Below are 26,651 nucleotides of genomic sequence, written 5' to 3'. Positions count from 1 at the left end.
TCGGCACCGGCACCTAATTGTCAACACCACACTTAGGGCAGTCTGCCACAAGGTGGCGCTGCTCATGAAATGTAGAGATGAGCAGTATAACAGTTGTTTAGGAAAACAATATACATTAAAAAAATTGCTAATCCCCAGCCATTCCTTTAGCGTTGGGGACCTGGAATAATCTGAACTGTCGAAATTACATGCAATAGAGATGGTTAGTAGTTGTTTTGGCAGCAATGAAAAGGGCGATGGGTGGTGCAAGCTGCAGTGGCCTCCAGGTCAGAGCCCTGGCACTTAACATTTTACAAATTAAGCGCTGGCAGTGCTTGAAAGGGAAAAATAGAAGTGCAGGTACTTTGTAGCAGAGTACCTGTTTGTTTCTGAGAAGTGCCGGTACTCTCCAACTAAAAAGTATTAGGTCGCTTTTGAGAAGTGCCAGTACTCCCCCTCTCAAAATAAAAAAGTGTTGGTACTCCATACCAGACAGTCTCGGCCCATTTAAAGCACTGAGCACTTGTGCACATTCACAGACAAAATGGATTGCTTCTGTGACAGGCCCTCCTTTGACAATGTATGTTATTCCAATCCCAAAAGAATATTTTTGCCTTTAAGCAATACTTTTTTTTTATTCGCTAGGGCCCACGATTTACCCTAACAATGAAGTTTTACAAAAAACAAAATACAAAATAAAACAATGCATTGGCAAACCCAAACGACTGGCAGCCAGCACGAGACTGCCGTACAAAAATTATTGTGGACAACATGCTACGTGTGCCTCAGAGCCAAGGAAACACCGAGTATTTCCGCACCATAGCCAATGACAGCGCATGACACTGAGCACCTGCCGCCAATCGCATTTAACGTTACAAGAAGCTCCAGGAAAGGAAGAGCGGTTTCGCTTTTGCACTGCAGTGGTTAGACTAAGTAGGTTATATATTTTTTTATTTTTTATTTGTTGAATTATCTATCATGTGTATTGAGTAAGTTCGGCGCACTTCCTCGTTCACTTTTATAAATAAAACGCCGGGCTGGTTTTATGTAGACGTAGGTTTGAAACTTCTAGTCTCGCAAAATGAAACCACTGAACGCACCTGGTTGCAGATGTCTTAGTCTGGTTTTATCATCACACGTTTTGTTTCAAAATGGTTACATTTGTGGCACGTTCTCTTATGTTTGCTTTTAAATAAAAAGCGAACTTCGAGACACCGATCACTTCTATTTTAGGTAAAGCAAAAAGTGCCAGACTGCACAGTGCGCCTATGGTAATGGAGATGATGCGCCAATTGAGAAGTCCTTTATGCTCACAAATTTAAGTTTCTGCTATTCTGCAGCGTGTGCGTTATGACGTGTTTATCCCCTTTTATATAATGGAACACACTAGCAAAGCCAATAGGGCTGGCTTTAATGTACCAACACATGTAAACAGAGGCACTCACAAATGCTGGTTGCATCGTATGCACAACTGTTGTTTATCACACTAAAGCCTAGCCTACTCTCTGTGCCAATGATGGGGGAAAAAGAAGAAAAAAAATATTGCTTTCAATGTAGAAACAGACGTGAATGTGACAAACAGCATGATTGAATTCGTTTTTCGATTTAGAATAATCCCATGTGCATTCTAATGGAAGTAGCATGAAATGAAGGAGTAAACCTCCTGGAGCCAAGCCAAAGCCAACTCTTTATGCATGTTGTTGTAAGAATAGCTTAAAATATGCCCCCATACAGCTGCGATATCAAGGAAAAGAAGGGAAGTTGACCGTACCTAGTTAGCCATTACTATGAAATTTAGAATGGTCATGCACTAATATTTGGTGTATGTTGTCATTCACTGGCATACTTCTTTGGGAGTCATTTAGAGTATGTGGGGAGCTGTAAAAACTGTGAAATGTGTGAAAAGTGTTTTTAGTGCATTTAACACTATTTTTGCATTAAGAGAAAACTACTGCATGCATTTAGCACCAGAGCACAAGCAACCAGCTGGTGCTAATTTTGCTCCTAACATTGCAGAAAAGAAAGAGTGCTCGCACATTTATCTGTACATTTTACAATAATGCCATGATAACTGGTTGTGATAGTGCTATTACAGAATTGCGGTGTAGCAACAAAGCATCCAACCTTCCATAAATTCCATTAGTGTAGCGATGCTCAGTTCTCCTTAATTTCAATGCATCCAAGTTCTACTTTAGATGAATAAATGAATGTAGCCCAGAAAGTACTTCTACTGATGCCCTAATTTTGTTCTTTTTAGTCTTTAAAGAGATACGGTTTCCATATTGCTTGAAGCCTCTAAGGGCCTTACAGCGATGTCACTATCCCCACGTAACTCCTCCCCAGTGTTCACAGTATAACTGCTTGGAGGAAGGTGGTGATAAAGTAACAGGGATCACAAGAGTGTCCCTGAGTGAAAGTCTCCTTAGAAATAAGACATTATCTGGGAGTCAGTAATTTGATTTCAAACTCTTCCCAGTATTTCACTCTTAGGACCCCCTGCTTTCAGCAGGCAGTGTCACCGAGTAAGCACTGAGGGGTAATAAGGAGTTTGTAGGGTTCAGAAAGGGGTACCATAAGTGGGCTAGGGACAAGGAGTTTTTAGGGTTTAGGAAAGGGTAATGTTAAAGGTTAGATAGAGCTTTTTAGACTTCAGGGAAGGGTAGAGCTAAGGAGTAGTAAGGGTTTTTAGCATACAGTGATGGATACTGTTTAGGGGTATTAATAGGTTTTTAGGGTTTAACAAAGGGTAATGTTAATGGGTAATTTGAGCTCAGGGAAGGGATGGATTACATTAAGGGACAGAAAGGGATTTATTTGACTTAGGGAAGGGTAGCATTAAGGGGTTGTAGGGTTCAGGGAAGGGTATCGTTAAGGACTAATATAGATTTTTAGGGTTCAAGAAAGGTTAACGTTAAGCGTTAGGTGTTTTCTGGGGTATTCAGGGAAGAGTAGTTGTAAGTTGTAGCAAGGGTTTTTAGGGTTCAGTGAAGTGTATGGTTAAGGACTGGCTAGTGTTAGACCTGTCTGCTCAAAGGCGGTCTCCCCCCGCCCTACCCCCCCCCCCCACAATGTTTTGCCTGTCTCCTCCATTTTAGTTGATATCGTTTTTGATGGCCTTCAGACCATGCACACTTTACCACTGCTAACCAGTTCTACAGTGCATGTGCCCACTTTTTTAAGCATGGTAATATTGTGTTATTCCCAATTGGCATACTTAATTTACGCGTACGTCCCTAGTTAAGTGGCACTACATGTGCCCAGGGCCTGTAAATTAGATTCTGTTAGTGGGCCTGTAGCACTGATTGTGCCACCCACATAAGTAGCCCTTGAAACATGTCTCAGCCCTGCCATTGCAGCCTGTGTGTGCAGGTTCTTAACTGCCATTTTGAGCTGGCAAAATAAACCTTTTGCCAGGCTCAAACCTTCCTTTTTAGGTCTCCTGGCGTTTAACAGCGCGTCAGCGCTGTGTCCCGCAGGAGATCTTTTGTTGCTGACTATGCTTCCCAGGAGACAGCACAGGCCGCGCGCAAAGGCGATCGGCGTAGGCCACGCGCGCGCGAACACGCTCAGCTGCCGTCTCCTGGGAAGCTCCAACACCCTACATGCATGCGCATGCGCATACGCAGACACACACACACACACACACACGAGCACGCATGCACCCCCACATAAAGAGAACTCACCCCTGCTGTCGCATACACACACACACTCACACACGTGCACCAAGCGCCCCCGCCCCCCCCCCCCCCGCCACTTACCGCTACTCCGGTCTTCAGCTGCCACCGCGGGGTTCTCTCTAGGGCATGGGCTTCTCTCCGTGGGCGCAGCTTCTCTCCGTGGGCGCGTGCGCCCGTGGTTCGATCCCCGGCCGCTCCTCCTCACACGTGGGTGTCCTCCCTGACGGTTGCATGCGTCAGCACCCGCATAGCTAGGGGGGGGGCGAGGGGGGCGGACCTCCCCAGGCGGCACTCATTTTGGGGCGGCGTTGGAAAAAGTGCAAGCAACAAGCTCACCTGCAGCGCATGCACCATCACCTCCTAGCATAGTGGTGGTGCTGTGGTGCGTGCGCGACCAGGTCACCCCCGAGGTCAGAGGGGAAAGACTCCAACGATCGAGCCCCGGCCGGCACCTTCCCTTCGTAGGCGTACATGAGCGCAGCATTGCGTGCGCAGGCCTCGAAGTCGAACGGAGGCGCGCAGGGAGTCGCCGGGTGCTGACTGTCTTCTGTTGTGCGCAGCGCGGCAATAACCCCCGCGGGCCGCGTTCTGAACGCGGCGCGTTCACATTGCCACAGGGGTGCATTGCCAATCCCACAGAGCAGACATGTAGTGGGGAAACGAGTGACATGACCCAGAGTGAGTAATGAGGGAACTGAAGGCGGGCGGCACAGGGGTGCATTGCCAATCCCACAGAGCACAGACATGTAGTGGGGAAACGAGTGACATGACCCAGAGTGAGTAATGAGGGAACTGAAGGCGGGCGGCGCCAGTGGCATGCTCGTCGTTCGCCCAGTAGTTACTGGTGAGGTCAGCTGGACACACACCTCTAGGCAGGCCCTGCCACGGCACAGTTTAAATTTGGCAGCCAGCTCAGCCAGGAGGCGCCCCCCCCCTCCCCCCTCCCCCCGAGCTCGCAATGCGTTCTGCTATGAGACCCCGCCGGGGCCCAGTGCGGCCTAATGATTTGGACCATGGCAGCCGCTGTCTCGCCCTAATACAGTCCAGTGCAACCTGGGGGTAAATTGAACGCTACTACTGGTCGAGTCAGGCTCATGTTGAGGCTTCTGGACCGCAGCCGTGCTGCCTGCTCGTATGACGTCGCAGCTGTCTCCTACCATCTATCCGGCCGGGAACTCGTTCGCTGACCTACAGTAAGTCTCACTCAACTAGGTTCTTCTAATAAATTGAGCGCATCATCATTTAACCTGCAAAGTGAGTTACAGCCGTTGAACTCTGCATAATTACACTGCCTACAGTCTGCACATTCGCATAATAAACGTTCTGTGCTATAAAACTTTTAAGAGATCGGCTGCCTCCGGTCCTCTCCTCGCATGTCAACTTGACCTGGCCCAGTGTTGTAGCAGCTGTAGAGGTGTATTATTTATTTTATTTATTTTTATATATTTTATGTGGGCTAATGCACTACTATTGTAATGGGGTCAGGTAGAGGCCCGTGATTAGATAATGTCAAGCAGCACCATTTAGGCTGATGAGCAGGTCGCGATTTCCCAGCCTAACCCAAGACGTAGGCCACCAGTCACTGCCATTGTCATCCCAATTCCTCTGTTCCGCTGTTCATGTCCAAAGCAGATTTATTCCAATATGCATATGAGGTCACTCTCCAGCACTTCTCACTGCATCACACCGCTAGACTATTGCACTATGCAGTTCAGGCCATGACCCACAGGGTCACCCAATTGAAAGTTACCTGTGCCAGCCCGCTTCCCCCAGTACTTAATTGACTCCTGCAGAGGGCACAGCTCTAATTTGCATGTCCCCCACTTGGCTGCAGCTTACCTACCATATGTTACCTTCCGTAGTGCTGAGAGCAGGTCCCGATCGAAGCAGGCCACGTGGTCTCTTCTTGAAGGGCCGCCAGTCCCCCCTCAGGTCCCATTCTTCACGTTTCCCTCACAGGATCTGCAGAGCTCCAGGCTCATCAGCTCGTGTCCAGCTCCAATCAGGCGGGCCTGTGGTTTCCGATCCTCCAAATCCCTCCGATGCACTATGGTTCAAAACTTGCTAGTTTGTGTTTGCTTCATCTTTCGCAGTTATATGCTGTGTCTTTTCTGTTTTTTGTGTGTCTCTGCAGGGCAGATGTGGTCAAATATTAAGGGCGCAGAGGGAGAGCTTCCCTAATTTGTGTATGCCATGTTTGTCTGTTAGCCCCCCCCGCCCTCCTTAGCTTCTAAATAATAACAATGCTGCAGTGTCATGTTGTCGCACATCTTTTACCTATTAATTGTGATTTCATCATTCAGCCCTGCTACTGTAAGCAAATGTACAGCTGAGCTCTGCATTGCAGTCACTGTCTGTGCAAAGTTGAGTTCAGCTTCAGTGAGGCAGGCTCAGGCTCCACGCTGGGGCCTCTCTCACATCTTAGTGCCCTTCCATTTCTGGCACTTTGCAGCAGTTGTAAGATCTGATTAGAGTTTCTCGTTGCTCAGATGGGCGTAATTTCTAATAATTATAGGTTTCCCTCATCTTCATTGCTTGATTTTGCTCATGAGAATGTGTCACTCATAGTTGTTGAAATGTCACTCATTATTATCCTGAAATTATGAAAATGTCACACACAACAATCACCTTCGCAGTTATGAGCCTACAGGCGTTGACTTTTATTTCTATGATATTTGTGTATATATATATATATATATATATATATATATAAATGCAATGAAAAACTGTAAGATGTTGAAGCAGCTGAAATCAAAGGGCACTCACCTAGTAACCTTGCAAACTGACCGTACTGTAAAACAATTGTGTAACTGTGCAGCTGAACACTTCCCGCCCTCACAATGCTTGTTTCTAGTCACTCTTTTACGTTTGTGGTGACACTCACCATGTTATCTTTGACTTTGCCATAGTTTCCCAAAATGACAATTTAATGTATCATATGGGTGAAATATGGTATGATAAAGTCACTTGCTCGGTGTTGCTGCAGATATCACAGCACAGCAACATCAATTTCCTTACAGTTAGTTGTAGGCACTGTGACAGAGTGTGAGAGCCAGGCCTGGCTGTCATTGCTGTAAACATGGCTCAAGATTGGAAACATGTGTCTCCCGGAGCTGTGAGAGAGCTATATAAATGTACAGTATAGTTACCTAACCACGCTTCCTACCACTCTCATGTAAGTCGGGGCAGGCAGATGCCTTTCAAATCTTAGAACAAAGGGTTCAGGGCAGGAATGTCTACATGATCAACAGGATGTAACAATACATCTAAGTCCCGTAAATACAACACAAATTACAATAGAAATGCTATAGGTGTCACATTTGCAAAAGTTAAAAAATATTGGCATTGTCATACACAATGTCAATAACTCAAACTTTAATGCTCCGAGATCTATTGCACTGCAAATGCTTGTTTTTGTACTCGTGCGTGGTGAGGTGCCCTCGGGGGAGGAGGAGGCCGTTGTTTTGGGTTTGCGGACAGTCGCAGAATCGAAAGCAGACTTTCAGTGTGTTTTTTTTCATTTATTTTTTAAATCGATTGTTATGACTATGCTTTTGTCCCTGCCTGTTCAGCTTCATTACAATAGCGATTGCGAAAGCTATCAATTTCAGTGCTGCTTTTTCTTGCAGCATTTACCATCTTTATACAACAATTCAGAGTTTGATAACAAATTAATGTAACACATTGTAATATACAATGCCAATAGCTCAAACTTTAAAGCTGGGAGACCTATTGCATTGTAAATGCTTGTTAATACATATAACTCACCCCTAGGGTAGGCCGTAAACAACCCAGAGGGTAGGGTGCAGTGTATTTAAAAAGTAGTACATGTACCTTTGAATTTTATATGGCCTGGTTGTGGAAAACTCTTACATTCGTTTTTGATTACTGCCAGGCCCACCTCTCCCATAGACTGACATTGGAGTTACCGTATTGCATTTTATAAGTGTAATTTCAAAATGGGAATATGTAACCAGTTAATGTTTGGTGTCTCCTGAATACTAATTTAAAACCCTAGCTTATGGTAATGGCACATTTTAAATTACAATTCTGAAAATGGCACTTTTAGAAAGTGGGCTTTTTATTTTGCCTTAACCATTTAGTTCCTGTAGCCTGTTGCTAGTCACATGACTGGGTGTAGCTGAGAGTTGGGCTTTGTGTATTCCTCCTAGACCTACAAGTTTAGGTGTGCCTGGATGAGCCATCACTGGCAAGGTGGGGGGGAGGAGCTGGGCACAGCCCCACCTACACCTGAATAGGTGTGTCCTGCCATCACACAAAGGGATGCACACCCCATGGAGTTAGTCTGGAGCCAGGACAGAGAAGGCAGGAAACCTCTAGAAGCTTCTTCCCTCCTTCAAAGCACAACTGGGTATAAATACTGGACCTCCCGCACCACCACTTAAGTACACTTCTGGACCAGTGGCTACTCTGCCAGGAAGAAGGACTGCCACTCTGCAGGACTGCACTCGGCTAGACTTCTGCTTTGCTGGGCTGACCAGCTACCTTCCTGTCTGGGTGGGAAGCACTGGACCTGCATCTCTTGAACCCAGAACCCTAGAGTGACTCCAGGGGCTAGTTGGCAGGCCTCCTGACTTGAGCCTCAGGGGCAGAAGGCTCCAATAGCCTTGCACCTGCACCTGGACGCTGCCATCTGTGAGTATCCCTTGCCAAGTGGTGCCGCCCCAGTCCTGGATCCTTAGAAGCGGGCCTGTAGATCCAGCCATAATGGACGCATCTCCTCTGCTGCGCAGCGCAAATTTGAGCAGAACCGACGCATCGTCACACTGCTTGGATCGGAACTGCTGCAAAGACCTGCATCGCGTCACTGCCCAACGCCGCATCGGATCTCCCACTGAGAGTTGGGCTTTGTGTATTCCTCCTAGACAGCCACCTACACGTTTAGGTGTACCTGGATGAGCCATCACTGGCAAGATGGGAGGGAGGAGCTGGGCACAGCCCCACCTACATCTGAATATGCGGTGTTCTGCCTTCACACAAAGGGATGCATACCCTATGGAGTTAGTCTGGAGCCAGAACAGGGAAGGCAGGAAACCTCTAGAAGTTTCTTCCCTCCTTTCAAGGCACAACTGGGTATAAATACTGGACCTCCCACACCACCACTTAAGTACACTTCTGGACCTGTGGATACTCTGCCAGAAAGAAGGACTGCCACTCTGCTGGACTGCACTCTGCTAGACTCCTGGTTTGCTGGACTGACCAGCTACCTTCCTGTCTGGGTGGGGACCACTGGACCTGCATCTCTTGAACCCAGAACCCCAGAGTGACTCAAGGGGCTAGTTGGCAGGCCTCCTGACTTGAGCCTCAGGGGCAGGCTCCAATAGCCTTGCACCTGCACCTGAACTCTGCCATCTGTGAGTATCCCTTGCCAAGTGGTGCCGCCCCAGTCCTGGATCCTTAGAAGCGGACCTGTAGATCCAACGGAATGGACACATCTCCTCTGCTGCGCAGCGCAAATTCCAGCAGAACCGACGCATCACCACACTGCTTGGATCGGAACTGTTGCAAAAACCTGCATCGCATCACTTCCCAACACCGCATCGGACCTCCCACTGTGCAACACATCCTCAGTGCAGGCCCCGAAATCGATGATGGACTCCAAATCACAGCCTCACAGCACCTCGGAACTGACGCATCGACCCAACTGAATGGCGCATCCCTGACTCCAAACTTCATATTACAAGCCCTTGTTGACGGGATCCTCGATGGATCAGGACCTTGCACCGCTGCCTCGTTGTATCTTGGAACAGACATATTTCTTCAATTGCGCAATGGACCTTTGATGTGAATCCACTCAATGCTCTACAAACCAGGATTGAAGGTACTTTTTTCAGCGGGCCTAACTGGGTCCCTGTAGCTGGCCTGCATTTTATCACAGTTAGCCTGAACTTGAGACTTTGTCCCGGTCAGGCACGACCAGATATCCTCATTTTTGCACTATTTTTACTAAAATGTTTTACATTTAATAGCTCCCATTCTACTGATTGGATTTTTGTCGTTTTGGTCTTGTTTTAATCATTAAAAGTAACTCTATTTTTCGAACTCTGTTGTGGGATCCTTTTGTAGTGTGTTGTCACTGTGTTGCTGTTTGAAGTGATGCACACATACTTTACCCATTGTCTCTGAGTTAAGCCTGACTGCTCTGTGCCAAGCTGTCCGGGTTTGTTTGTGACTTCATCTTGAGAAGAATTGTGGCTTCTGTTTGAACAGGGTTCCCCCCCAACCAGTAACTCCGTTTTTTAAAGTTACCATTAAGGGTTAGTAAGGAGTTTTTAGGATCCAGGGAAGAGTACAGCTAAGTGATACTAAGGAGCTTTAAGGTTTCATGGAAGGATAGTGTTAAGTGGTAGTAAGTATATGTATGGGTCAGTGATGGGTAGTGTTAAGGGGTAGCAAGTGGCTTTAGGGTCCAGGGAAAGGTAGCATCAATGGGTAGTAAGAAATTTGTAGGGTTCAGGGAATTGTCACACTAAGGGGTATTAAGGATTTTTTAGGATTGGGGGTAGGTAAGATTAAAGGGTAGTAAGAACGTTTAGGATTCAGGTATGGGTAGCGTTAATAAGTAGTGTGCTTTTTAGGGTTCAAGGAAGAATGGCCTTTTGGGTAGAATTCAGGGGTCATAAGGTTTTTAGGGTTCAGGGAAGAGTGGCATTAAGGGTAGTAAGTACTTTTAGGATTCACATTCGGTAGCGTTAAGGGGGTAGTACGTTTTTGAGGTTCAGTGAGTTGTGAAATGGGTAGTATTGGCGGGTAGTAATATTTTAAGGTTCAGGGAAGAGTAGTGTTAAGGGATAGTAAGGATTTTAAGGGCTGATGAATGGGTAGTGTTAGATGGTAGTAATGGGTTCCCATGGTGCAGGGAAGGGTGGAGTTAAGGAGTAGAAAGAAGTGTTTAAGAGTTCAGAGAAGGCTGGTGTTAATGCGTATTAAAGGATTTTTAGGGTTTAGGGATGGGAAGCATTAAGGGCTAGTTACGGATTTTCAGTGTTCAGGGATGTTTAGCATTAATGGGTAGTACCATGTTTTCAGTGTTTGGGAAAGCAAAGTGTTAAAGGGTAATAAGGAGTTTTAAGGGTTCAGGGAAGAGTAGTGTCAAGGGGTAGTAAGACATTTTAAGAGTTCAAGGAAGAGTAGCGTAAAGGGATAGTAAGATTTTTAGGGTACAGGGAAGACTATTGTCAAGGAATAGTAATGGTTTGAAGGTTTTAGGAATATTTAGCAGTTGGAGGTGGTAAGAGTTTGTTAGGGTTCTGGGATGGGTAGTATTAAGTGCTAGTAAATGTTTTTGCATTCACAGAAGCATTGCGTTTTATAGTGAGGCTTTTTTAGGGTCTAGGGATAGGTAGCATTAATGGTTAGTAAGAGTTTTAGGGTTCAGAGAAGAGTAGCAGTAAATGGTAGCTTTGGCAAGTTTGGAGGGTTACGGAAATTTTTGCGTTCGGGAATAGTAATGGGTTAGGATTCAAGGAAGGGTAGTGTGAAGGAGTAGTGAGGACTTTTTAGGGTACAGGGAAGAGCATCCTCAAGGCATAGTAATGGTTTGAATGTTCTAGGAATCTCAAGCAGTTGGGGGTGGTAAGAGTTTCTTAGCATTGGGGGATGGGTATGGGTACTGTTAAGCACTGATTAAAACATTTGGGATTCAAAGAAGGGTAGCGTTGTAGCGTTATAGTGAGGCTATTTTAGGGCCCAGGGATGGGTAGCATTATGGGTTCATAAGGTTTTCAGGGTTCATGGAAGAGTAGCTGTGAGTGATAGCTTTGGTGGGTTTGTAGAGTTATGGGAAAGGTATCATTAAGGGACAGTAATGGGTTATAGTTGACAGAAGGGTAGTGTTAAGGGGTAGTGAGTCATTTTTAGGGATCAGTAATTGATAGCTTTAAAGGGAAATAGGAGTCCTAAGGGTTCCGGGATGGGTAGTGATATAGCATAGTAAGGTGTTATGGTTCAGGGAACAGTAGCACGAAGGGTAGGGTAGTAATCAGTTTTAGGGTTCTGGGAAGGGTATTAAGGTGTTTGGGGTTCATTGATGAATAGCATTAAGGGATAGCAAGGAGTTAGCATGGTTCAGTGAAGGGTAGCATTAAGGGCAGGAGGCGGTTTTTGGGGTTCTGTGAACTGTGATTTAAAGTTAGAGTATATTAAATAAAGAAATGTATTTAATATATAAAAATTCTCTCAAGGAGTGCTATTACATGATATCTCCAAAGTTGATGATGCAATGGAAGGGGGTGCCGGGGACTGCAAAATAGCAGCACTCATGACTACCTCCTCCAAGCTGTGCTGCTGCTGAAGAAGAAGCGCCAAAATGATCTACTTGTCTAGGAAACATATAGTATTGTAGTAGCATGTGTTTGACCTAATTGTAATGCTCTGTTGTAACACAATAACGTGGCTTGATAAAGACCTTTGGCTCGTGCAACTCGATAAACAAATGATTCTAGCTCTTGGAGGGTAAGTGCTTTTTCAGTGGAAGCACACTACTTCTGCACAATGAAATTTGGCTTATGAATTCACCACTTTGCCGGGTTTCTCAAGACACTGGTGAGCAAAGCATGCAGAGGGATTTTCATGAGAGTGGCTACAGTTGCTAGAGTTATCTTCAAACACCACTGTATGTTTTCATGTATGGCCCCTCTTTTGTGCACTATGCCACCTGTGTTGTTAAATAAAGTTGATCGTCTGCTGACATTTATACATATGATTTACTTTATTCTGTTCCATTCCCATTTCAATTTAGAGGTTTTAGCAATCAATTCTGGTGCCCTGGGGTACCACTGTTAATCCTCATTTACTTTTTCACTTATTTAATTGCTCTCAAAACATGAAGCTTTTTTTAAATTTTTTTATTTTTTAATTTCACAAAGTTTTATTGAATATTTCAGTACAGCAGCTTGAATACATTGCATGTGCGGATGAGAGTACATCTGAACAGGGGTAGGGTCAGAAGGACAATTATGGCAGACACACCTTAGAAGGATTGACCATGGTAGTTACTGTACATTCAGATGTGACCGTGGATCTTGCAGATAACACAGCACATTCAAGAGTCTTTATTGAGTCAGAGATCAAAGAGGAAGAGAGGAGAGGAGAGAGAGAGAGTAGAATTGTAGAAGACGATGAGAGAGAAAGAACAAGAGAAAGAGAAGAAGAGAAGAAGAAGAGAAGAAGAGCGCCACAATGGAGCACCACGGTTCTGGTCATTCCAGTGTACCCCGAGGTGTGTATGTTCTGTACGATTGCTGTGGACTCTGTGGCAATCTGGAAGTCAGGAGGGGTGGTAGATCATGGGGGTTTATGGGTTTCAAAGTAGCTATCTAGTACGTCCCACATTCTCCTTCGTGCGGGTCGCCATGGTGTGGTTTGGAGAGTGATGCTGTCTGCTCCTCTGAGGTTAATCACCCAGTTTAACCAGCAAGCATAACTTGCCTTTTTGGTGTCTTTCCAATTATTTAGGACGACCTTAACAGCTGCCATGAGTAGGACATCTAGTAGGGCTCTGTCTGGTTCATGGAGCTGGAGTTCCTTAACAAAGCCAAAAACAAGGTAGGAGAGTTCCTTGAGGGGCTTGATGTTGAACAGTTTGTGGATGAAGTTAAATACTCTGTCCCAATAGAATGAGACGCAGTCGCATTGAAGGATGAGATGGTGAAGCACACCTTTGAGTTTTCTGAATGCAGTCTTCAGATATACCAGGCTGCAGCTCCAGTAGGTGATGCTTTGATTTTCCTTTATAATAGCGTTTTCATATTTTTCTGCCTACACAGTAGTACTGTACATAGGATGACCATGTCACCAGGGCATCAGTTTTCCATTTTTGAAATTTTCTTGTTCATATTCTAGTTTATCAGGTCTGTTGATCCAATTAGAATGAACCAAAACTACAACTCCCAAAATGCACCGATATGTTGAATCAAAACCCAGAGCTGGAAGTATTGTGTTCTGATGATATGGAGTCATCTCGTCACTCTTACTCTTGTTATGAACCGAGTAAGCTTTAACATTAAGAATACAGAAGTTGCGTGGCAAGATGATTGAATTTTTATATCTGGAAATAAGTGACACCAAAGGTCATGTGAAGAGTTTGTCAAATTGTTTTGAAGGAGATGTTTTAATGCCAGTCCTCTACTTTTAGCCAGATATATTCTTCCCGCTCTCGTACAACTGGGGGTAACCTTTAGAAATCATCAACGGACCATAGGAGTAATACCACAGATTTTTTTTGTTGTTGTTTATTTTTGTATGTTTGATCTGTTTATTGAAAGTTTTGAATAGAAATACAGTATGCATACATAGGAATTATCATGTGAGACCAGTAGGAGGAATAGTAAATCCAACATATAAATCAGTGTTTCAATGGCTCAATTACATTATAATTATTATTTATGACCAATAACCGTTATTAACATATTCCACCGGTCACTGAACCTCCATCCACCTACAGCATGACTGTTTAATCCCGTTGCAGTACAATATAGCTTCTACTATGCGCGGACAAATCAATTACATTTGTACAACACGTAAGGCTTCACTCCACCATATCGCAACAAACTGCTCATATAGTCAAACATTTTTAATAATATCATCATACAAAAACCACAATCAGGGTGGGAGGATAGGGAGGAAAACAAAGAGCCTTTTAACAGTGAGTGGGTGAAGAAACATAAATCTCAAATGTTGTGAGGAAAACCTCAGAGGAGTAATACCACTGATACATGAATAATCTGTAAAGTCATACAAATCAACAACACTGAATCCAGAAGGGAAATTTGGGACCCACAAATGATTTAAGTGGACAAATGGTGGTCCTGCTCACATTTAGTGACCTGCAAAGATGGACTTATTGAATGGTCCTAAGATGTTGGCTTGTAAAAAGTGCTGTGAGTACAGGTTCGACTGACCTCCTGCCTGCTGCAGAAGTTTCATCATTCAATTATGGTAGTTGCAATTAAAATATCCACAACTTGTACATTTATTTTATATTTAGCTAATTCTCAATGTATGTGTTAACTTTTCCCCTTTAACAGAGATGAACACCTACCACAAGGAGCTCCTGAGAAAACATAGGCTGCAGCTCTGCGCAGAAGTCCTGGTGGATGGATTAGTGGTTCAGTATTTATACCAGGAAGGGATTTTAACCGAAAATCATCTTCAAGAAATTTCAGCCGAGGTTACCAACCAAAGGAAAACCATGAAGTTACTAGATATTTTACCTACAAGAGGGCCAAGGGCATTTGTAGTGTTCCTGGACTCCTTACAAGAGTTCCCGTGGGTAAGAGAAAGCCTTGAGGCCCGGTGCCTGGAAATTCAAGAGGCACCGTCACGCACAGTGACTAGTGGCATACCCTCTCATGTTTCGGCGATCCCCCCTACTGACAAACAGATCAGCCAGCTTGCCAGCAAGCTTGGAGCTGAATGGGAACAAATCGTAATTCACTTGGGTTTGTCACAAACCGATATTTACCGCTGTAAAGTGAATCACCCTTCCAGCGTGCAGTCGCAGATGGTAGCAGCCTTCATCATGTGGAGACAGAGGCTTGGTAAAAAGGCTAGCACACAAGTCCTTTGCGACACACTGATGGCAGCAGAGGTGGACCCTTCTGTGATCCATCACATGCTTCAATGATGGCCCCAAAATGTTTCCTTAAACGAAGGCGGGATGTACATTGCAAGGATATCACTGCTTTAAATTTTCTACTGACCCTCAACACATTGATTGAGTGCAGAACACTTGAAAAATATCCATCATGATCCTAATTTGAAGAATGAAAATCTTGGGAATGCCTGTATGAAGAGGCTCATTGGCTACATCAGTGCAGTGACTTGAAATCACAATTGGTGTGAGGCATCTCTTCTCCTGGCAGCATTCCATAAGGTTAGGTAGGGGCTGCTGTAACAAAGGACTCACCAGCAGCTGCCTAGCTGCACAGAGACAGCAGATAACTCCTTCTTAGTCCCAGCTCTAAGGAATACACCATCAGAGGGATGTTATTGCTTCATGTTGCATGTGTGGGATTCTATGTATTGAAAATGCCACTGGTAGGGCTTTTTTTGCTTTGTGGGTTGAGAAAAGTTAACCAGCCAATTAACATTTATTTACCTTACGTTTTTACAGATTTTACACAAGCATTAAGCTGTGCTCATTATGGGCATTCATTCAAACTGCATTGAAGGCTTTCAACAAGAAGGCGCCCAAGAATAATCATGCTCATCAGAGATCAACTCCTCTTTTCTGATCCCTCCGCAAAGAGCACAAACATTCACATACTAATTTACAATTTTTTGAATCACAATTCCTTCTTTTCAACATCGTGTGATCAGTGATCTAAGTGCATCTGCTATACTTCTTCTCTGGTACCAAGAATGTCTACCGACTCACAGAATTAGTTCTTGCAGCCATGTATCTTCTCACAGTGCCTCGTCCACACCACTATCAGTCTCCTGCTACCTAAAAGTAATGATAGGTGGTGAAAGTTCCAAAGATGTGTAATTTCTATAGTTAACTGTTAAGGTCACAATATGTTATTTTTATTTTGAGGCGCCTCTTTGCCTTGAAGGCACAAGCGGGTGCTGCTGTACTGGCAGGGGTTCCTTTGCAGCATGCTCATTGGTGCTGGTTGACATGCCCCCTCAAATACTGTGCCTTGAATAGCTTAAATGCATTTTTATAGTTCTAAATCCACGGTAATGCAACTAAGCACATTGTAAGTAGGGTTTATGGACTCTAATTAGATGCTGAGTATTGTGGGAGAAGATGTGGGTACTTTAGTTGTTCTCTAAATGTCAGCAGTGTGAAAGTGTTACTTGTAATCCGAGTTCTGCAGGCTAGGAATACTTGAAGTCCTAAATGTAAAATATTCCCACCCATGTGCGAGGCTCACGAAACACTCTCTCCTAAATATCAGTCTCAATCTATAGTTGGACGTAGACAATTCAATGTCCATGATCTGGTAATACCTCCATAATGAGCAAGACAGGCCAGCTTTTATTGCATTTTTCTTGCGTAGAAAAAGATTATTCTTTAATGCTGTAAAACCACATTGCAGCACCTAACTTAAAGCAATGCTTTATACTATCCAAAATAACCTATAACCTCCAAGCAAGTAGAAAGAAAATAGTCAACTGCTTCCCCTTCCCAGCATGCACTGCAGTGGCAGTTTGCCTCATATCCCCAGTTCTTTTTGAACGGAGAAAAGTAATATGTGATAACTGATTATGCTAATAATTGTATTGAAAACCGAGGAGGAGGGAAGGTTGTTTATGACTTCATTGAAGATTTCAATGATGCAGAACTAGGATTAGAAGTAATTAACATTTCTTTCTGTGTCCTAGGATTCTCACTGATAGTAATAAATGAGGAATTGAGTAGTGAGCATATCCCCAGTCTGGGGTTGTCAATAAAATACTAGAAGCCAAAAAAACAATCAGTTTATTTAACTAGCTATATTTTGTCTCAAAATGTTTATATCTAAATAGATTCCTTAATCTTCCCTTACCTTTTAAAGTGTCAGTTTTTGAATCCTCATCGAAGCAGCAACCATTGAAAAGAGGGTGTACAGATCTCCATGTAGCTGCCGTCCAAGTTTTAGTTAAAGGTACATTATATACCCAGGTAGGAGATGCTTCTTTGTCATGTGTCGAGTGAGCTGTAGGTTTTCCCAGGAAGAGCAATGCATGAAACTATCCACCTGGCTTTAGTTTGCTTTAAAGAGGCCTTCCCAGTTCAGAGCGGACCGTACTTAATGAACAACTAGTTTGCTTTATGGATATCCTTAGTTCTGTCTAAATAAAATTGAAGAGCTCTTCTAACATCTAAAGAATGAAGAATCCTTTGTGCTGGAGAGGAAGGATTACTACAAAATACTGAAAGGGAAATGGTCTGGTTGATATGAAATTTTGAGTCTAATTTTGGTAAAAATGAAGGATGTGGTCTTAACACTACCCTATTACTATGAAATACTGTGTATGGTTCTATTGAGGAAAGAGCTCTCTTTGCTGATGTAATTGCCCCAGAAAAGCTACCTTCCATGAAAGGTCCTGCAATGAGGCATTATGTATTGGCTCAAACGAGTAAGCCTTTAATATGGATAAAACCAGATTAAACTCCCATGGTGGTGAGAGTGTCTAGCTGGAGGAAAAGTTCCAGAAACTCCTTCATGACTGGCATAGTAAAGAAGGATCCTGGTGTTAATCCATTACTGTACACTGTAGTAGCGGCAACATACTTAAATGGAAGCACGTTGTAGGTGTAATTGAGCCAGATGAAGTAAATAAGGAATGATTATAGTTTTGGGATCACAATTGTTATTCAAACACATTACGGCAAATCTTTTCCACTTAAATGCATAAAAAGCCATTGTGACAGGACTCTTGACTTCTTTGAGAATGTTCATACACTCTGGTGTTAGGTTTAAGTGTCCATACTGAATGATGTCAGAAACCATGGCCCCAAATTAAAATATTCTATGTCGGGGTGATACATTTTGCCTTGCATTCTCGATCGAAGGTCCGTTTTGCACCACAACTTATTGTGGTGTTTCAACGAGAGGTGAAATACCTCTGGATGCCACCACTGTCTCCTTCAGTCTAGTTCTATCAAGTTCATTCTGGCCTTTGATAGTTTCGGCTTGAGTAGAACTGTTGAAATCAGTGGAATTAGTGGGAATGCATAGAGAAAACGTTTTGACCAGTTGTTCAACAGAGCATTGCCCAACAACCCTGGCTCCTACGTTCTCCATATGAAGTTTTGGTAATTTGCGTTTTCTCCAGTGGCAAATAAGTCTATGTTGGGGAATTCCAGTTCTTGGAATGTATCCCGTAAGATAGCATCACCTAGTTCCATTTGTGGTTGTCTATGAAACATCTCCTTAGAAGAGCTGCTTTGCCGTTTTGCAAACCTAGTAAATATATTGCTTTGATTGTTAAATTTCTTTTTAGTAGCCAATGCCAACTTGCTTGAGCTTCTAATGATATAGTCCTTGATCTAGTACACCCTTGCTTGTTTAAATAGTGCTTTGTTGTTTTATTGTCCATTTGTGTCATGATCCTGTTAGAAGTTAGAGATGATATAAGTACTTTCAAGGCTACGTCGACTACCTTCAACTCCAGGGCATTCATATCATATAACTGTTTGACCTCTGACCCCGGTCTTTGCACTTAAAGATCTTATAAATAAGCACCTCATCCTGCAAGGGAAACATCCCTCACAATCGTTTAGCTTGGTAGATCCTGGTAAAAAAGGTATTCCCTTTAGTATATCAATCAATCAATCAATCAGGAGTTTGTTAAAGCGCGACTACTCACCCGTAAGGGTCTCAAGGCGCTAGGGGTGGGGGGGGGGGTGGGGGGGGGGGGGGGGTTAGGTTCCATTCCATCCAGGAGGGGGTCTGTCGAAGAGCTATCGCTTCTCTTGCACCACCATGTCAGAAACTGTTTGATTTGTGTTGAGAGAATTAATTTGTCTTACCAATTTTCTTTCATTGGGATCACTGATCTTCTAGGCAGTGTTGTATTGGCATCATATGAAGATGTACATTGGGAACTAGGAAGATCCATGATGCCATAGACCTCAGTAGGGATGAAATCTGTTGCGATGTTGGATGTGGTGTCTGCAGTAATCAGTGAAATTTTAACAAAATTGTACACAGACTTTCCTCTGAAAGACATACCCTTGTCCCTCCCTTTCATGTGTCCAGAACAGTTTCTAGGTAGTCAAGAAGCTGTACTGGAGACATCAACTTCTTGTGGTTGAGATGTAAGCTCAACCATCTTAATCAGTTGATTTGTGGTGTTAAAGTATAAATGCTTTTGATTCGAAGACTGTGTCTTCATCATCCATTCATCCAGGTTTGGATAAATGTAGATCTTTTTCCATCAAAGTTTAGCCGCCACCACAGCCATGCATTTGCAGAATGTTCCTGTGGCAGATTTCAGCCTGAGGGTACAACTTAGTACTGATAATGAACCTTGCCCGTTATGAATCTTAGAAACTTTCTGTGTTTACTGCCACTAGCATGCAAATATTAACATACTGATGATCCACAGAGCACATCCAGTCTCCCTTCAAAAGCTGTGGTATTTGGTGCAGGTACAATCATAACGCTCTCTGGCAGGGAGAAAGCCGACCCAGTGAGCACTCTTGGCGACGTGATTGTCGCTTTCGAATTTTCATCCACTTCAATCTAAACTTTACATGTTATTCAATTTTTAAATTGCTTTATTTTGAGTTTTCATCTTTATATATTAATTCATGTGTTCGTCAAAGTTCAATTCATATGAATCTTCTCATATGCATATAAATGACTGAGTCAATCATCACATTACATAGGTACCCCAATGCATTTCGAGCTACTGCCATTCGTCAGGAGGATGTATCCTACAAGAAATATATTCACTAGTTAATTGACTAGTCCAGGATCACAAGTGTGCATCTATATATTATCAAACCCGATTTTGTGCATATTATTTGAAGAGAACTAAAAGCTAACGTGAATACTGCAGAATAAACAGCGTTTATCATGGAATGCGTGTAAATCAGCAGATCACCCGTGAAAACTTGACTCTAAACGACATTACTACAGGTATTTAACAGCTAAGTCGCGAATGAACGGGTATAACGGGTGCTGTTCTCTACACTTTTGACCGATTTCACACGTACGCTTGAAGTTGCGCAGTTCATAAGGAGTAGTGGCAGTTCTTATATGCACCACTTTTACGTGAGTGAATGGTATAACTGGTGCTGTTCTTTCACTTTTGACCATTTTTACACGTGCGCTTGAAGTTGCGATGTGCACACGGAGCATTGGTAGTTCTTATATGCACCATTTTTAGAGATTATGATTTTTCGCAGTGAGCATCCTTTATGATGCATTCAAAGATGTTTTTTTCTTTAGGTTTGTGTGGATCTTCAGAGTCACCGTTTTCACCGGTGATCTGCTGATTTACACGTATTCCATGATAAACGCTGTTTATTCTGCAGTATTCACGTTAGCTTTTAGTTCTCTTCACACGCACAAATAATATGCCCAAAATCGAGTTTGGAAATATATAGATGCACATTTCTGATTCTGAACTAGTCAATTAACTAGTGAATATATTTTGTGTAGAATACATCCCCCTGACGAATGGCAGTAGCCCGAAATGCATTGGGGTACCAATGTAATGTGATGATTGACACTGTCATTGATATGCATATGAGAAGAATCATATGAATTGTACTTTGACAAACACATGAAGTAAAATATAAAGATGAAAACTCAAAATAAAGGAATTTAGAATTGAATAACATGTAAAGTTTATTGATTGAAGTGAATGAAAATTCGAAAGTGACAATCACGTCGCAGAGTGCTCACTGAGTCCGCTTTCTCCCTGCTAGAGAGCGTTATGCTTATAATTGTATCCCACACCTCATGGATAATGGGAGGTGAGAATCATGAGCACCTATGAGGAGGAAACAGAATTACTTTTCGCCAAAATATTTCACAGACACAGGGTGTGCAACCGTCATCTCACCACTTATAGCTTATTTGGTAAATCGTAAATCATACGTTCTTATATAGCGCCTTTCACCGTAAGGTCTCAAGGCGCTTGCTTTGGGAACCCGTCCTGGCTTTTTCCTGCGAGAATACCCCTACTGGGCATCTCCAAGGTGAAAGCCAGGCATCCCATCGCGGTGGGGCCGTAGTGGAGATTAAGCAAGCTATTGCCCAGAGTTGCAAAGTGTGAACCCATGATTTGAGTAGGCACCGAGGCGAGAATTATCGAGTCCGTGGACATTTTAAGCTCAAGACCCTGCCGCGTCGGGGACTGAACCCTGGTCCCGGGTCTGACCTCTGCGTCCGGGTCTGCCTCCTCTAACCGGTGAGCCACACTTCTCGAAACCTGAACTTGTTTTTTTCATCCACTTGGTTTTCTGTATTAGGTCGAGAATCAGCCTCAATTCTCCTTTGGAACTTTTCTTGGGGAACAAAACTATCTGGAATAGATTATTTTTCCTCTTTGAGATGAAGGAACTGGTTACATTGATTGTTTTTGGAGTAGAGATTCTACCTCCTTTCTTATATTGCAGCAATTAATGTTTTGGCATGGCATTGGAAGTTTTGATGGAGGAGGAGCTTTGAATGGGATCGTGTAGCCAGCCTGAATAATTTGTAAGACACATTTGTAGGTGGTTTTACAATCTCCACTCTGCCAGATGGTTTGAAACTCTCCCTCTCACCACAGTGGAAAGGAGAGCCAAGGGAGTCTGTTCACTGATGAGATTGTGGACAAGACTTTGACCTGTAAGAACGCTGCAACTGTAGCTGGCCTTTTCCTTGACTGCCTCTACAATGATATGGCGACTGCTGCTGTTATTGCTACTGTCCCCAAGTCAGAGGACAGAAAATTCAGTAAGGGGATAGAACCATCATTGGTTGGTACCTGGAATCCCTATCTCTATACTGGGAACAATAAAATGTAATTTCCACTAATCCTCCAGCCTTAAGGGTTTCCACCTCCTTCTTCTTATGTTACATCTCTTCACCAGTGTTGGGACCAAGTAGAACTGCTCCAGTAACCGGAAGATTCACAATCTTCAAGTGAGTATCTTGCTTCAGCGTTGTCAGCCTAAGCCAATATGGTCTATGAATTGGGATGATGTGGCAAAATTCCGTAACAGCAGGATCCCCAAAGTCAATCACTGCACTGATAGATAGATTGGAATCAGCTTGCCCTGCTTGCACTATCTCCAAGATATGTTCTCTCCTTCCTTAGGGAGGTTATCAGCAAACGTAGATAGAGATTCCCATTATGATGTATCGTAACTCTCCAAGAGCATTGTTACATTTACAGTCTTAAAAGCCACATCTGCAGAACAAACCTTTCGCCCCACCGCATCAAATCTTTTGCTTTTTTCCTCTGGTGGGACTTATGTCTTAAGTACCGAAACGTGTCTCTTTTTCACAGCCAAAACGATGACAGAATCTGTCTCAGGTTTCTGCCTCAAAAAAATGAGAAAAATGTTGCTGGTAGCCATTACAGGACTCAGGTACTTAATCCCCTGTTCTGAAGTTTTAAAAAGAAAATATAAGGAGGCAGTGTAGGGATATCCTGCCCCTCAGGCCCTGTAGGGGGAACCTGGACAAAACCAAACATTATATCAGAAAGGAGAACATACCTTTCAATTCTGCTTTGCATGATGAGCTGACCTTTTTCCCAAAAAGTTGGGAAGTGTATTTAAAAAGAAAAAAGGGTCTGGACAGTCCTCAGAAAACCTGGGCTGTCTGGGGATATCCAGGACATCTGGTCACCCTAACTGTGAGGTTAACTGCCAGTACAGTGCATGCTGGGAAAGGGAAGCTGCTGACATCCTAAAGTAACAGTATAATCTCTGCCTCTTTTGAACGTTTGGCTTGACAGTCAAATTTTCCTTAATTGTTCTGAACGGAAGTTACAGGTTATTTTGACTAGTATATGGCATTGCCCTCAGGTAGGTGCAGCGATGCATTCTTACTTCATTTAGGAATAACATTGTGTTCTACTCAAGAAAAATGCAGTAAAATCTTTCCTGTCTTTTTGATTATGGATTATCGCCAGACCATGGATATTAAGATGTCTATCTCGAACTACAGATAGACTCTGATATTTAAGAGAAATGAGAAAGAGTTCTGGGGTCCCAGCACATGACGGGTATCAGTGAGGATCCTATGATGCAGAACATTGTTTGCTTAGTACTTCAAGGAATTTGGCCAGGTGAAGGCAGAATTTTGCAGATGTAGTGGATGTCGGTATTGAAGGAACAGTGGAGGAACAAGGGTCCATTCTCAGTACAAAGTTGCGAAACACCAGCACTTCTGAAAATGAGACTTAATAATCGTGGATTACATTAAAATTAGTATCTGTAACTCTCACCTTATTTTGAGAAGTAATAAAAAACATTTTTGCCTCTTTGCGCGTTACCAAATGAATGTTCCATGCTTAGACTTTGCGGCAGACCCTATGTCCAAAATACATTTTGTTTTCCTTAATCTCCTGCAGGAACAATGCATGCCCTAAATTGCTCATGTAACCAGAGGTAGGTAATCTGTAGATCAACAAAAACATTTTTTACATTTACCTGAACCTTTGTGAATTGCCCTCAAATGCCACTTTTAATGGAATACAGTTTCAAATGTTTGTGGTGCTACATATATACTCAATGCATGTTATAAGTTACACTTGAACAGAGCATTTCTGCACTGGATGGACCCCTTAGCAGTACAGCCATGGGGAAATGACCTCTGGAAACTAGAAGTTGCATTATACTGGGAAGATGGCACAAAGACAATTATCTTTAGCTCTTTGGATATTCTGGTGAAATCTGCAGTAAAGTGTGCACTGCATATTAATGTGTGCATCTGTAACAAATGAATAATGTTATGCTGTACCGAGATCATGACAAAATAAGTGATCATCTCTGCAGGTATCACAAAAACGAACACACTTAAATTTACAAATAGTATAAACATCCTTTGCTTCATGATGTTTGATAAAAACGAAATATGGCTTTAAACTGCAGCGGTAAGAACTAGATCCTTAGCTGTATAAGCATTACAAGAAAGAAAAGATGCTAAAATGTGTGTGATTGAGAAGGACAATGTTCTTGGGCTGTACATGAGATGTAATAAACACACTCCCCAGGTCCCCGGTAGGGACCCAGAAAAAATGGCTTCCAGACAGACCACGTTCTTTGCTTGTGCCAGTCTTCACCCATTTGAAAAACTGTTCTTGCTAATACATCTTCAGTATGTGGAGCTCCTTTCTAGCTGTCACATTGACCTATCCCCTTCACATGATACAATTCTCAGGTGTTGAGTGACCATCTTATATAGAAGGGGTAGAAAGAGGTTGATCTTCAGTCACAAATGAAACAAGGGCTACTGTGTCAATATTTTTACAGCAATGCACTAGGTGTTTCATGTTCTGTAGTACTTTCAGTGTAAGAAGATTGCTCCCTCACGTTATGTTCTGTTACTGCCCCATTTTGTCCTCTCATTAAAAGTGAAATGGATCTATGGGCTAATCATAAAATAACTTTAGGAAGAAGTCAAACTGAAGAATCCACTTTAAAGGAAAAATGCTTTTATACTTTCACTTTCCCTTTCCATTGACAATTAAGAAGAAACCAATATGAGGATACCAATTGATGAAAATCCTAACCTACGATTCCTCCCTAAGACTGACACTAACCTTCACCCTTCACATTAGTCAGAGGCCTAACAATAAACTTATATCACTATATAATATATATATATATATATATATATATATATATATATATATATATATATATATATATATATATATTAAGCCAACAGGTTGCTTGTGAAGCAAACAAGACGCACTCAGGAGTATTGCAGCAATCAGGATTTATTTGTCCAGATTTACACGCTACGCGTTTCGGCAACCAACTATTGCCTTGATCACACGTGAATGAAAACATGCCGTAGCAACCAATATACACCTTCCGGGTACAATCATCAACACAAAAGAGGTAACTTTTGATTTGTCAAAAAACATGAGTGAGGTTTTTACCGGTCTAACCGACCGCCATCTTAGAGTGGTATGCCCAGTATTACATTCATGCTGGTAATGGCATCCACGGATTAAGCATTGACCCCTGTTAACATCTCAGGTTATTATAAACATTTATAAACATTTAAACCGATAGTGCATTTATAAATGGATCATTATCGTAATTCTCGTCATGCAAACCAGAAATGTAATTCTAGAGATTAAAGAAATTAAATACCCTCGGTCTAGTGCCTTAAGTACGAGCTTGCGTGCAGCACGCAAATGCCGGAAACAAGTTGTCATGCAATCATTACTTATCATGATTGCAGCACCTCGACAACACAAACAGAGTTGTAATTCCAAACAACACAGTTCCAGAATTAATCCGGAAATGTCGATTCCCTCGTTCTAGTGCCCACGAATTCTACGTTTAGCTACAGCTGGCAAACGCCAGAAGAGTCACAAAGGGGGTCGAATTTGATCTCAAGTGATCTCATAGTGTCAAAACTGCCCAGATTAATTCAGCCACACAGGGATATTTCACTAGGTTGTTGAAAGCAAAAAGGATGTATACATGTGTCCAGCAACAAACGGTGCAAAGAAATATAAGTGAAAGTGAGAATCAACTTTCATACAGGTGCTCGTGTCTTTCATCCCAAGTTTTCAGATTGGTCAGCGACCGTGAATATGCCAGTGACAGGAGTGAAAGGATTCAATTCCTCCTAAAAAAGAGACATATAAGACATACAGTTAAAATTTGCATTAAAATCAATTGAGCAATTTAACTTTTTTGCGTAACACACAGTTTCTTCAATATATCGCACCTAATCAGTGAGAACAAAGAAAAACAATACGGAACCATAGTATAAGGGCTATCTAATCTTCATGTAAGTGGGTTGCCAGCTCTTCATCCAAATTATGCCCCCCAGGGAACTTAGTTTCGAGTTCCATGATCCAGCGTGATTCTTTCTTCCTCAACGCTAGTTCACAGTTACCCCCTCTTCTTCCAATGTTGACTTGTTCAACAGCAAAATATCTCAGGAGGGAGTTGTCAGAATGGTGATGTTCCTGGAAATGTCTGGCAATGGGATAACTGCTGTCTACGTTCCTAATGGCCCTGAGATGTTCTTGTATTCTCTTTTTGGCCATGCAGGTGGTACTGCCCACGTACTTCTTTTTACACGGGCACTCAAGTACACAAGCATTGGAAATGCAATAGGTCTCACATTAGAAAAGTTGGATCTATTGGTTTTGTAAATGACAATTTTTTTTTATGTGTTGGTCTTGAAAATAGCAAAATTAATAGCTTTGTCATTTACAATGCCAATACTTTTAACTTTTGCAAATGTGACACCTATAGCATTTGTAATGCAACATGTTTTGTATGTATGTGACTTAGATGTATTCATATTACAAATACAAATGGCTTTTAATTTTTTTAAA

The 26,651-nt window shown here is 42.7% G+C and overlaps 1 protein-coding gene across 1 annotated transcript; it reads left to right on the top strand.

Annotated features, from left to right (window-relative positions):
* The first annotated feature begins 859 nt into the window (after positions 1-859).
* Positions 860-18,044, top strand: CRADD (CARD and death domain containing adaptor protein). The gene is made up of 2 exons (XM_086942011.1): positions 860-912; positions 14,705-18,044. Exon 2 carries the CDS (start codon positions 14,707-14,709, stop codon positions 15,301-15,303), a length of 597 nt encoding a protein of 198 aa, XP_086798137.1. The 5' UTR covers positions 860-912; positions 14,705-14,706; the 3' UTR covers positions 15,304-18,044.
* The last annotated feature ends 8,607 nt before the right edge of the window (positions 18,045-26,651 follow it).

This window comes from Lissotriton vulgaris, chromosome 10 (genome assembly GCF_964263255.1).
Source record: "Lissotriton vulgaris chromosome 10, aLisVul1.2, whole genome shotgun sequence".
Taxonomy (NCBI): Eukaryota; Metazoa; Chordata; class Amphibia; order Caudata; family Salamandridae; genus Lissotriton; species Lissotriton vulgaris.
Note: the sequence above shows the minus strand (reverse complement) of the source record. Positions and strands in the feature narration are given on the sequence as shown.